General features: G+C 53.2%; 1 protein-coding gene across 1 annotated transcript; it reads right to left on the reverse strand.

Moving 5' to 3' along the window:
* Positions 1–7,397: 7,397 nt before the first annotated feature.
* SNAI1 (snail family transcriptional repressor 1) lies at positions 7,398–13,125 on the reverse strand. The gene is made up of 3 exons (XM_025399385.1): positions 12,968–13,125; positions 11,749–12,276; positions 7,398–8,424 (listed from the first exon to the last, which is right to left on the reverse strand). The coding sequence occupies exons 1-3, from the start codon at positions 13,047–13,049 to the stop codon at positions 8,240–8,242; spliced, it is 795 nt and encodes a 264-aa protein (XP_025255170.1). The 5' UTR covers positions 13,050–13,125; the 3' UTR covers positions 7,398–8,239.
* Positions 13,126–13,786: the final 661 nt, after the last annotated feature.

Raw genomic sequence — 13,786 nt, forward strand, 5'->3', positions numbered from 1 at the left:
CAGCATGGTGAAACCAGTATTTTAAAAATACAAAAAAATTAGCTGAGCTTGGTGACACACACCTGTAATCCCAGCTACCTGGGAGGCTGAGACATGAGAATCATTTGGACCCAAGAGGCAGAGATTGCAGTGAGCTGAGATCGAGCCACTGCACTCCAGCCTGGGTGACAGAGTGAGACTCTGCCTCAAAAAAAAAAAAAAAAAAGCTGGGTGAGGTGGCTCACGCCTGTAATCCCAGCACTTTGGGAGGCTGAGGCAGGTGGATCACCTGAGGTCAGGAGTTCGAGGTCAGCCTGGCCAGCATGGGGAAACCCTATCTCTACTAAAAAGACAAAAAAAAAAAAAAAAAAAAAATTAGGTGTGATCGCAGGCATCTGTAATCCCAGCTACCTGGAAGGCTGAGGCAGGAGAATCGCTTGAACTTGGTACACGGAGGTTGCAGTGAGCTGAGATTGCACTACTGCACTCCAGCCTGGGCCACAGAGGGAGATTTCATCTCAAAAAAAAAAAAAAGAAAAGAAAAAGAAAAAAGAATGGTGACCACACAGTGTTTCTGAGAGGCACACGTCAACTCATTCATCATTCCTTCAGCAATGTTTCACTGAGCGTGTGCCTCCCACATGTGAACAGGACTCCAGGGATCACTGCACAGTGAAAAAAGCAGACAAAATTTCCACCTGCATGGAGCTGACGTTCTGGTGAGGAAGACAGTCAGCAGAGAAACTCTGAACAGGGAAATGAGTGTTTGGTCACATGGAGAAAATAACAACGGGGAAAGGGGTTGGAATGAAATGGAGAGGGATGGGAGGTGAGTGGCCATGTGGCTCTCTGGGGCAGTGTTCCTGGCAGAGGGAGTGGCAGTGCAAAGGCCCCGAGGGAGCAGTGAGCCTGGTGCACTGGAAGGAGTGAGGGGGGTGGTGAAAGGGATGACGCAGAGGTGGTGGAGGCCCTTGTGGAACCAGGTAAGTGAGATGGAGCCGTGTATGCATGGGAATGTATTTGCTCATTTTGTTTTTTGGCTGGGTGCAGTGGCTCACACCTATAATCCCAGCACTTTGTGAGGCCGAGGCAGGTGGATCACCTGAGGTCAGGAGTTTAAGACCAGCCTGGCCAACATGGTGAAACCCTGTCTTTACTAAAAATGCAAAAATTAGCGGGGCATGATGGGGGGCATCTGTAATCCCAGCTACTAGGAGGCTGAGGCAGGAGAATCACTTGAACCCGGGAGGCAGAGGTTGCAATGAGCTGAGATCACGCCACTGCACTCCAGCCTGGGCAACAGAGCGAGACTCTGTGTCAAAAAAAATAAAAAATAAAATAAATAAATAAATAAATAAATAAATAAATAAATAAAAGAAATACAGTTGCTCATCTTTTTAACTAACAAAGATGTAAACCAAGATCTCCATGGTGTCATGCTGGGACAGTAAAGGCATAAGGATAGAGAGTGTTGATCACATGCCACTTGAGCTTCACATGTCACCTTCTCACTCTTTTAAAGGAGGGAATACATTCCTGTAACATTCATGAAACTGGCAATTTGGGCCAGGAGTGGTGGCTCATGACTGTAATCCCAGCATTTTGGGAAGCTGAGGTGAGAGGATAGCCCAGCCTGGGCAACATGACCAAACTACATCTCTGCAAGAAACACAAAAATTAGGTGGGTACGATGGCATGTGCGTTTAGTCCCAGCTACTCAGGAGGCTGAACTGGGAGGATCTCTTGAGCCCAGGAGGTTAGACCTGTAGTGAGCCGAGACTGAGCCACTACACTCCAGCCTGGGTGACAGAGTGACACTCTGTCTCAAAAAAATAATAATAATAATAATAAAGAAGAAGAAAGAAAAGAAAAGAAAACAGAAAAAATAACACTTCGAAAGCAAAGAAGAACAAGGACAGTCCTGATCCCTGTCTACCAGGAGACGCTCATCCCAGCTCAGAGGATATTCATAAGTAGCCACCAGGTCACTAATGCAGCCCAGATGTGCCCAGAGATGGCCTTGGCCCCAGACCTGCCTGCCTTGACACTTGCATGGAGACTGGCTTTATAGCCATTTTATTTCCTGGACTCGTTTTAAAGAAAATCCCCAGGGAGGATCTAATGGCCTGGCCAGATCCTGCTGCTCCCGGCCCCATTTCTCCCAACCCGACAGCTCTAAGCCGCTGCCTCGACAGAGGGGAAGTCCTGCAGGAGAAAGCCAGCCAGTAAAGTAGAAGGAATGATGAGGTTAGAAAATCACCATTTGGTAACTACCATCGTAACATGTAATTGATTTAGGCAAAAAGAACCTGAAAGGGATGAAACTTGTGGATGGAAGTGTGAGGCATCATAGGATCACATGGTCCTTTCCGTATCTTGTGAGGAGCTACTTGGAGGCATCACATGGTCTCCAAGTATTTCCTCACAAGATACAGATTGAGTGCAAAGGGAAAAAGAGGAACTTCAGCAAGGAGGGACCTGGCGGGTACCACCTTAACCAAGCAGTCAAAGTTGATGTCAGTCTGGGATGAGCTGACCTCAGGTGCTTCATGACACCTTGCACCAAACAAGACACACGCTGCTGCTGTCGTTCTGCCCAAAGTGCATATCTCAAATGTAATTATGAGGAAACATCAGGAAAAAAACTGGAGGGCATTAAACAAAACAGCTGGCCTGTACTCTTCAAAAACATCAATGTTGTGAAAGACAAAGAAAGGCTGAGGAGCTGCCTTGGGAAAAAAGAGATTAAAGAGTCAGGACAGGCAGGGCGCAGTGGCTCATGCCTGTAATCCCAGCACTTTGGGAGGCCAAGGCAGGCAGATCACCTGAGGTCAGGAGTTCAAGACCAGCCTGACTAACATGGAGAAACCCCATCTCTACTAAAAATACAAAATTAGCCAGGCATGGTGGCACATGCCTGTAATCCCAGCTACTCGGGAGGCTGGAGGGTGCGGTGAGTTAAGATCGTGCCATTGCACTCCAGCCTGGGCAACAAGAGCGAAACTCTGTCTTAAATAAATAAATAAATAAGAGTCAGGACAAGTAACTGGGCACGTCTGTAATCCCAGCACTTTGGGAGATTGAGGCGGGCGGATTGCTTGAACCCACAAGGGTTTGCGACCAGCCTGGGCAACAGAGTGAGACCTTGTCTCTATTAGAAAAAAAAAAAAAAATTAAATTAATACATAAAAGAGTCAGGACAAGTGAATGCAGTGTGTGATCCTTGCATTGCATCCTGGTCATTTCCCCTCCAACTACACCCCACAAAATTCTGTGAAAGACATCACTAGGACACATGCAGAAATGTGATCATGACTATGGATTACAGAGTAGCATTGCACCAATGTTAAATTTCCTAATTTTGATCATGAAACTATGGGAGAATGTCCTTATCCTTAGGAAACAGCTTAAATATTTAACAGTGAAGGGGCATTGTGTCTATAACTTACTCTCATATGGTTCAGGCCGGGCATGGTGGCTCACACCTGTAATCCCAGCACTTTGGGAGGCTGAGGTGGGTGGATCACTTGAGACCATAAGTTCGAGATCAGCCTGGCCAACATGGTGAAATCCTGTCTCTACTAAAAACACAAAAATTAGCCGGGCATGGTGGCGCATGCCTGTAATTCCAGTCACTCAGGAGTCTGAGGCACAAGAATCGCTTGAACCCAGGAGGCGGAGGTTGCAGTGAGCCGAGGTTGCGCCATTGTTCTCCAGCCGGGGCGACAGAGTGAGACTCCATCTGAAAAAAAAAAAATTCAAATGGTTCAGAACTAAATAATGTGTGTATGTCTAGGGAGAGAGGGAAGATATATACATGAGAAAATGTTAACATATTGAAGAATCTGAATGAATGATTCCAGTTTACTGTTTCTTGCAATTTCTGTCAGGTTGCAATTATTTCGAAGTAAAACGTCTTAAAAATCTTTAAAAGATGGCTCCTTTCCTCCCTCCCTCCAGTCTTTATCCACCCCAGTCCCACCTCCTGCAACCCCCTAGGGAACCACTTTTGTTAGTATATTGTCCTAACTTCCAGAGTCTCCGCATGCAAATACAAACAAGAATGAACCACGTGTTGATGATTTTCACCCCTCTTCTGCCCACAGAAGGGAGCACATCTGCCGGTGATTTCATTTTCGTTTAGTGATTTGGGGTTTGCTCTGGATCAGAATATAGAGGCTCTTCCCATTCTTTTTTCAGCTTCATAGTATCTACCCCTACTAGATCCAACATCCCCTTGGTGGTGCGCTCCACCAAGCCTGGCTTTTTTGTTGTTGTTGTTGTTGTTGAGACGGAGTCTTACTCTGTAGCCCAGGCTGGAGTGCAGTGGCACGATCTCAGCTTACTGCAATCTCTGCCTCCTGAGTTCAAGCGATTCTCATGCTCAGCCTCTCAAGTAGTTGGGATTACAGGTGTGATACCACACCCAGCTAATTTTTGTATTTTTAGTAGAGATGGGGTTTTGCCATGTTGACCAGGCTGGTCTCGAACTCCTGACCTCATGTGATCTGCCCCACCTTGGCCTCTCAAAGTGCTGAGATTACAGGCGTAAGCCACCTCACCTGGCCAATTTTTAAATTTTTTTTTTTTTTTTTTTTTTTTTTTTTGAGACGGAGTCTCACTGTGTCGCCCAGGCTGGAGTGCAGTGGCCGGATCTCAGCTCACTGCAAGCTCCGCCTCCCGGGTTCACGCCATTCTCCTGCCTCAGCCTCCCGAGTAGCTGGGACTACAGGCGCCCGCCGCCTCGCCCGGCTAGTTTTTTGTATTTTTTAGTAGAGACAGGGTTTCACCGTGTTAGCCAGGATGGTCTCGATCTCCTGACCTCGTGATCCGCCCGTCTCGGCCTCCCAAAGTGCTGGGATTACAGGCTTGAGCCACCGCGCCCGGCCCTTTAAATTTTTTTGTAGAGACGATGTCTCACTGCATTGTCCAGGCTGGCTTTGGACTCCTGGGCTCCAGCGATCCTCACCTTTCAGCCTCCAAATAGCTGGGACTACACACATGTGAACCACCATGCCCAGCTTCCCCAGATAATACTACTAAATAACTCTCACCCACTAGGGCTCAGGTGTGCTGCGCCATGGGCTGGGTGGCCACAACTGCCACAAGTTTCTTAAATACAGGCTTCATCTCTAAGGCCACCAACACCCTGAGCCAGGCCACCATCCTCCCTCCCACTCCTCCCTCCCTGCCCTCTGGCCTTTTTTTTTTTTTTTTTTTTTTTGAGACAAGGTCTCGTTCTGTGGCCCAGGCTGGAGTGCAGTGGCGCGATCTCAGCTCACTGCAACCTCAGCCTCCTGACCTCAAGCGATTCTCCTGCCTCAGCTTCCCAAGTAGCTGGGACTACAGGCATATGCCACCACACCCGGCTAATTTTTGTATTTTAGTAGAGACGTGTTTTTGCCATGTTAGCCAGGCTGGTCTCGAACTCCTAGCCTCAGGTGAGGCCTGTCTCGGCCTCCCAAATTGCTGGGATTACAGGCATGAGCCAGGGTGTCTGACCCCCTCTGGCTTTCTCATGGTCTCCCTGCCTTTGTCTTTCTTCTCCTGGACCCCTGAGATCCATTCTTCGCAGCAGCCAGGGAGATCTTCGAAGGAAAGGTACAGCAGGCCTCAGCACCAGCCTGCTTTAGAGCCCCAGTGGCTGCCCTAGGGGCTTAGACAAAATTCCCACCTGCTTAGCACCACAAGTTCTGCAGAGCTGGGCCCACTCTCCTCTCCCACCCTGTCTTCCCAGTCCCTCCGCCATCCTGGTCTTTCTCATGGGGGCAGCACATTCCAGCAGGCTTGCTATTCCCTCCCCCAGATCCTCCCCTGCCGGCATCTTTCTCCTTCTTCAGGTCCAGGCTGGAATTCAGTTCTTTCAGGGCTCTCACCGCCTTGGCCTGGGGAGCCCCACCCCGTTGTTCTCTAGTGCCTGGCACTCTTTCATTCTGTCCTGGCACCATCGCTGTAGAAAAGCGGCTTGTTTATTTAATCGCTTGTTTGTTTTCTCTCTCCCCAACCAGAACATACGTCCCATGAGCGCAGGGATGGCCTGTCTTGTTCACGGCTGTAACCCCAGGGCCTGGAACAGAGCCTGGCACACATGGTGCCCTTGAAACCCCTGAATGAATGAATGCCTCTGTACAGTCTCCGAGAGGAAGGCACTACTGTCACCCCGTTTTATAGAGGCAGAAACTGGGGCCTTCAGAGGGAGAGAGCCTTGCTCCAAGTGCCCTGAGAGTGGGGGGCATGAGCCCAGCCTACCTAACTCCCAGGATGACCTGAGGGCTGGGCTTGATGACCTCAGGCAAGCCCACCTCTGTGCCTCATTTTCCAGAGGCCCAACCCCCAGGGATTATGTGAAGTCATGAAATCATTCACTCAGAGTCAGCACCTACTGTGGGTGGATGGAGACGACCTAGAGGGACCCGCAGGGACCCAGGACACAGTAGGCCTTCAGCTCATGGATGCCCAATCCCCATCCCCCCAACTCCCTAACTTCCCTTCAGGGAGGCAGGCCACAATTTGGCGATTGTTAGAGAACGTTTTTTTTTTTTCCTTTTGGGAGGAAAGCTGCAAGTCATTAAGGGCTGCTCCCGGCCTGCGGGTCACCATTTCCTGTTTAGAAGAAAGAATCATCTCTCCTTTGGAACATGAAGCTCCCCCCACCCCCAGCCTGACTCCGGGGCTCCGAAGCTCCGGGACGCCTCAGCTCCTCGCAGGAAACTGGCACCTCCAGCACCTTTTGTGTTCAAAAAGGACACTCATTTTCTCCTGGCCCCAGGAGGCCCCCAGTGGTGAGGTCACCACCGTTGGCCTGGCCGGCGGGGAGTGAATTACCCTAGCCCAGGACGCAAGCTGACCGTCCCGCAGTCCTTGGAGCAGGAAGCTGAGTGACCCCTACCCTTTGGCCTGGCTTCTCACCCTCCTGGCTCCAGCCAGCCAATTTCCTTGCATCAAAGGCCATTTGGTACCCAGCAGCAAGACGGAGGTGTGGGACTGACAAGGAGGCCCGAGGGGGCCGGGAGCCCTTGGAAACAGGAAGGACATCCTCTGTCTCCTTGGTCGCATTCCACTCGCATGTGGGGGAAGCGGCCCCAAAAGACCTGCAGTGCTGGGGCAGCTTTGCAGCCTGCCTAGTTGATAAGACCCAGGAAGCCAGCTTTGTACCCCATGCGCCAAATCGGTTTCAAAATTCAAGAATGAGAAAGTAAACAAGAGCCACAGTGTATAGTGAAGAGCTCGTATGGATGCTGCTGGCTCACCCAGACACCAGCAGACAGAACACCCAGGACTCCAAAGCCCCGTGAGGTTTCCAAGGACAAGATTTAAGGCTGTGTCAGAAATATCTAAGCTTCAGGAATTTCTGTCTCCTCCTCCCCTACCAAAGACCTTTTAAAATACCCACTCCTCTATTACACCAGACTCTTTTCAATATATAAATTAACTGCTTTATTGAATAGCAATAAACTGTACATATAACTATACAAAACGTTTCCTTGATACAAAATGTTTGAAATATAAATACCAGTGTACCTTTAAAAATGTAAACATCTTCCTCCCAGGCCCACCTGTCAGGCCCCCAAAATAGTTCTGGGAGACACATCGGTCAGACCAGAGCACCCCACTTGGGCCCCCGACAAGTGACAGCCATTACTCACAGTCCCTTTTGAGACACTGTTAAATTGCCCGGGAAACAGGTGCCACCCCACCAAACAGGAGGCTGAAATAGCTGCCCGGGCTTGGGGCATCTCAGACTCTAGTCTGCCACCGCCTCCGCAGGGCCCGGGGCTGCACCTGGGGGTGGATTATTGCATAGTTAGTCACACCTCGTGGAGGGTGGCCTGAGGGTTCCTTGTGGGGGTGTGTGTGTGAGGGGAGTGGGGTCCCCTGAGTGGGGTGGGAGCTTCCCAGTGAGTTTGTCGGCCTTTGTCCCGTAGCTCAAAGCAGCTGTATCCAAACAGCTCTGGATACAAAAACCCACGCAGAAAGGCCAGCTCAGGAATCCCCCGGGGGCTGGGGCTGCCAGCTGCCCTCTCTCCACAGAAAAGGCCACGGGAAGGCCTCCTCCAGAGCCCACTGAGGGACCCAGGCAGAGGAAACAGAACCAGAAAATGGTCTTCAAGGTCCTGTGGGGCTGATGCAGCCAGAAGTGGGGCACTCAGGAGGGAATTCCATGGCAGTGAGAAGGACGTGGGGTCGGTCCTTCCTGCTGGATTGGGGGAAGGCTGTCGGGCAGGGGGCAGGTATGGAGAGGAAGAGGGAGCCTCAAGGGTCAGCGGGGACATCCTGAGCAGCCAGACTCTTGGTGCTTGTGGAGCAGGGACATTCGGGAGAAGGTCCGAGCACACGCCTGGCATTGGTACTTCTTGACATCCGAGTGGGTCTGGAGGTGGGCCCGCAGGTTGGAGCGGTCAGCGAAGGCGCGACTGCAGTGGGGACAGGAGAAGGGCTTCTCGCCTGGGGAGAGAATGCCAGAAAGGCCGAATGAGCCGTGGGACAACAGCTGGCAGTGATGGGAATCCCTCCCTGCATACCCTAAACCCCGAAAGAATCCCACGATCCCAGGAAAGTCAGGCCTCAAACACGCAGAGTCCAAAGGCTGGGACCTGACGGAGCTCTGCTGCTTCCCACTGTGCAACTCTGGGCAAGTTGTCTGGCTTCTCTGAGCCTCCATTTTTCCACCTGTAAAATCGGGCTATCCATCCCCCACTCATAGGGGTTGGTAAGTGACAGAAGGTAGGGCACAGTACTCATCCACATCCCGCAGAGATGTGCGAAGTGGTCAACGATGACCGAACATCTTTACTGATTCGTCCTACTCACTTATCAGGGCCAAAGCCAGAGTCAGCCTTAAGAGGCCTCCCTACCCCCACCTCCAAGCTGGTTAGGCCACTCCTGGGGCTGGGCCAGCAGCCTGCTTTCCTCACTACCCCACCTCCCGTGCTGTAATCCCAAATCTCCTTGTCTGTTCTCCAATCAGGCTGAGTCCCATAAGGGCAGGGGCCTTCTTTGAGTCCATTCTAAGCCCCAGCCCAGGGCCTGGGCCCCTTTCTAACACCGAAGAGGCTACAGAAACCTGTGCCTCTGACACACCATCTGCCTGGCCAAGGCTGTGTCGGAAAAAGTCTTGCATATGGAGCTGGGTACCCAGTAAGTCCTCAATAAGCCCTTAGAGAATAATTAAGTCTGCTTTAAAAATTAAAAAGGCCTCAGAGGAGTCTGCCCCTCACTCATGCCTTGTAATAATCCCTGCTCCAACCAAAAGGCTACAGTTCCAAAAACACCAATAATGCTGTTTGTTTTTTTCTGGGGGATGCAGCATTTTCCACATAAAAGGTCATAACAATAACTCATTACACAAAAATCTATTGAAGCCGGGTGTGGTGGCTCACGCCAGTAATCCCATCACTCTGGGAGGCCGAGTGAGGCAGGAGGACTGCTTGAAGCCAGGAGTTTGAGACAAGCCTAGGCAATAAAGCCAGACCCTGTCTATAATTTTTTTTTAAATCTATTGATCTCCTACTATGTGCTAGACACTACTCTATAATACTGAATAGTCTCTTTAAAAAATATGCAATTCTCCAATCCCCTCACGCCCAGTCTGACATGCCCGCGAGGCCAGGGCCTGTCTGTGAAATCCCAGCGCTGGATGGAATTTAAGAGCTGAGAGTGAATTCATTCCATCACCTCCTGGGTGCCTAGGGTGCTACACTGAGCTACCAGGGTAGGAGGGAGTCCAGAGAATGATTCCAATGGGACCCATGCATTCCATAGGGACTTATGGAGCACCTGAGAGCTGGACTCACTTTCATGGGGCAGAAATGGAAACTCGCCACTCCAAAGGGTGGGGGACACAGAGGACTGGGGGAGGGGTGCCTGAGCACTACTCCACTCTGCCATTACTCAGCAGCCTCCCCACGCCAGGCCTGAAGGGTTTGCTGATTGCATTCTAAGTCTTCATGTGAATGAGAAGGGTAAGTTCACCCTTGTGAACTAAGGGCTGACTCTAGAGATCTGGAAAAGGGGCTGGAGTCCATTTGTAAGACTGGCATTACGATGGCACCCCCCTTCCCTTCCCAGGGCTGTTGGTGAAGTCCCGAGCACTACCTCCTGCACAGTAAGTACTCTAAGTGTGATAAGACACAAACCCGAACAAAAGGGGAAGGAGACATTCTAGGACATGATGGGCTGGGGGCGGGAGCTGCACGCATATGCAGGAGGCACAGACCCCCACTCCTCAGATCCCTCGCCCCCCAGACGCCTTCATGGTACTCCTGGCAAGTGTGAAATCGGCACCAGGCCGGCGGGGACAAAGGGCGCCGAGGGGGGCACTGTACATGCGATACCCCCGGATTAAAGGGGCCTGCCACGCAGTGCGCCAGCAGCTGCGACTGGAACAGGTGCTGGGCACCCCTGCCCCATGCACCTGCTCCACCCCTCCCAGCCCCCACCCACTGGGCCCACCATTAAGGCACACAATGGGAGTCAATGAGGACCGAAATGATACATTTCAAGGGGATTTCTGTGCCTCAGCCATGCCTTTACATTAAAATAATGTCCGGATGGGAGGCGAGAGAGGCAGGCAGGAGAGCAGCATCCTGAGGGGTTCAAATCTCCCAAAATAGAGCCCTGTGAGCTGGGCAGGCACGGGGAGGCCAGCAGTTGGACCTTTACATGTTAAAATCAGGGCTACTGGTGCAGGAAGGAAAAGAAATGGGTAGCCTTAGTCGAATAAGATGCCAATAAAGCCCGCGAAATGCCAGTCCTCCCAGATACCTCACTGACCCTCACTGCTCAGAGGTCAGGCGCCGGGCCAGGAATGGTAGAACCTGGCCAGCTTGAACCCTGTGGAATCTTCTCCCTCAACTGTCCCTCTCCAAAGAGCAGCTCCAGGCACAGTGGCTGCCACCGTTCAAGTTCTAAAAAGTTCTACCTTTTCTCCATGTCCAGAAAGTTTTCTACATATTTAGTAAATTTTTGAAAGACGTGATTGTGTTTTCTGCCCTAAAATTGCTGTTTCCTGGTCTGTGTGCTAGGATTGAGTGGGGGTGGGGAAGCCGACCTGAGAACTATTCGGGTATAATAAATTACTATAAAGTGATTAGCCACCTTTACAGCCACTCTCTAAAACATATGCCGTCATAATTCTCCCGAGTCTCAGAGAGGTTAAGTTGCTTGCCCAAAGTCACACAGCAGGGAAGCAGAGCAAATGCCAAGGAACCATTTTTGTGACAGTTTAGCAGGTACCCAGCACTTTGCCAGGTGATTCCCATATGCATTCCTGCATTTAGCCTGTACAGAAACCCCACAAGCTGTTCTCATGCCCATCTGAAAGACAGAGAAAATGAGGCTCACAGAAGTGAAACATCAGCCTAAGCTTTGAGAAAGTTCTCAAAGGATTCAGAGCCAGGTGGGGGGTCTGACAACATCCTGTCTGGCTAGGGAGGGGGCGGACCGGGAGAGGGTGGGGCTGGGTGGGCCCCTTCACACCTGTGGCCCCCAGAGCAAGGTGTTGGTTGCACCTTTCCGATATCCAGCTCCAGCCCATTTGGCTGAGAAACAGGCTGCAGGGATTGGGAAGGTGTCTGCTTTGCCCATCTGCTTAGCTGATGAAGGAACGTTTCTGCCAAACATTTCCAGAGAGCAGGCCCCTGAACTTGAGCTAGAAGTTAGGAGACTCGGGGCCTCAGTGTCCACAACTTTGCGAATGAGAACAGCAAGTCCAGATTCACAAAAGCTGCCACAGAAAGCAACGGTGGGGGCGCCTGGAGGGGCACTTACCAGTGTGGGTCCGGACATGGCCTTGTAGCAGCCAGGGCCTGGAGAAAGCCTTCCCGCAGGTTCCGCAGACGCAGGGCAGCGTGTGGCTTCGGATGTGCATCTTGAGGGCACCCAGGCTGAGGTATTCCTTGTTGCAGTATTTGCAGTTGAAGGCCTTTCGAGACTGGAGATCCTTGGCCTCAGAGAGCTGGGCCAGCTGCTTGGGCACTTGGCCCAAGCCTGGGAAGGCAGCATACGCCTCAGCCTCCAAGGAAGAGGCTGAAGTAGAGGAGAAGGACGAAGTAGCCGGTGAGGGTGGGCTGGGAGGCTGGGAGCCTTTCCCACTGTCCTCGTCCGACAGGGAGGTCAGCTCTGCCGCCCTGGGACTCTCCTGGGGCCGAAGGGAGGCCCAGGCAATTGGCTGGGCTTGGGGCGCCAGGACAGAGTCCCAGATGAGCATTGGCAGCGAGGCGGTGGGGTTGAGGATCTCTGGAGGTGGGATGGCTGCCAGCAGGTGGGCCTGGTCGTAGGGCTGCTGGAAGGTAAACTCTGAGAGAGAAAAAGCAGAGTCAGGCGTTAATTAAATCATTCACTCAATCAACAAACATGAACCCACCGCTGGCCAGGGGCTGGGTAGGGCTGATTCTCAACACATAATTAGATCAAAAAAATGATCCACAGGACAGACCAGGTTCCTGCCCTCCTGGCCCAGGTCACCCAATCTGAGTCTCTCACAGGTAGGACCCCCAGTTGAAGGGGGTCATTTCCAGATCTCCCTCTCCTAAGTCCCAAGTCCCCTGCCTGAGGCCAGAACCCCATCACCCCAGCCCTGGAGCCACCACCCTGCCCCAATCCCCCTCCTCACACACATCTCGTCTCCCCACCCCTCCCCTCAACCCTCTGGACTCCGGACTCTCCCCAGCAGCGTCCAGAGGGCCTTCCTGACACAGGCCTCCTCTCCCACTCTCGCGGAGCTCCTCCGCCTCTCGCCGGCTACACAGGCCACCCAAGCACAAAACCCCTGCTCTCTACACAGCACTCCCCCAACCACCCAGACCGATCCCCGGGACTGGGGACCCACCTGCCCGGTCTCCCGAGCCCGAGCCCGAGGCCGCAATGCTCCACAAAACACCCTGTGACTCGATCCTGGCTCAGACAGGCCGCCTCCCTCAGGTGGCCCCCACGCAGCCTTCGCCTGTCTCCCCCAAACCTCCTGGAGCCCAGCACCCCTCCAACACACCTGGATTAGAGTCCTGCAGCTCGCTGTAGTTAGGCTTCCGATTGGGGTCGGAGGGCTTCCTGACGAGGAAAGAGCGCGGCATGGTGGCCGAGGCACTGGGGTCGCCGAGTCGCGCAGGAGCAGCGCAGAGATACCACTCACAAGGCCGGTCCGCGGCGCAATGAGTGCAGCCGCGCCGCCAACTCCCTTAAATACTCCAAAGGGGGTGGGAGGGGAGGGGCCTCATCTGCCACGCCCCTTTGTCACCTCCGCGCCAATTGGAGGCCCGTCTCCGCCGAAGGCCACTCCCCGAGCAGGTGCGCCGGGGGCTGGCCGGGCTCGCGCCGCGTGGCGCTGGGAGCCCGGGCGGGGGCTCCTCCGAGGCGGAGTTCGCAGGCGCAGCGCCGGTCGTCCGTGGTGCTGGGACTGTCCGGGGCGGGACGTCGAGCGAAGCGAGGCCCCTGCGAGGTGGGACCCCGCCAGAACGCCGCGCGCCCACCTGCTCAGCGCCCCGTGGTCGGAGCGCTTCTGACGCCCCCTGGCGCTGCGCGCGGGCCGGGACACCTGACCTTCCGACGCCCGCCCCCGCCTCGGGCTTGGGAGGGGGCGGAAATTTCCTCCGCCCGGCTGGCGCCTGGAGAGCGTGGCATTGACGAGGGAAATGCACATTGCTGGGGAGGAAGCGAGGAAACGGACACCGCACGTGGCTCCTGGCGGCGTGAAATGCTACGGCCTTTTTGCAAAGCAGCCTGGCCCAGCTAGCGAAGAGCGCCCGTTCCTTCCCTTAGCCAGTGTTTGCGGAGGGCCCAGCTGTACCTGGGGCGGGGCACAGCCCCGGAC

The sequence above is a fragment of the Theropithecus gelada genome, chromosome 10 (genome assembly GCF_003255815.1).
Source record: "Theropithecus gelada isolate Dixy chromosome 10, Tgel_1.0, whole genome shotgun sequence".
Taxonomy (NCBI): Eukaryota; Metazoa; Chordata; class Mammalia; order Primates; family Cercopithecidae; genus Theropithecus; species Theropithecus gelada.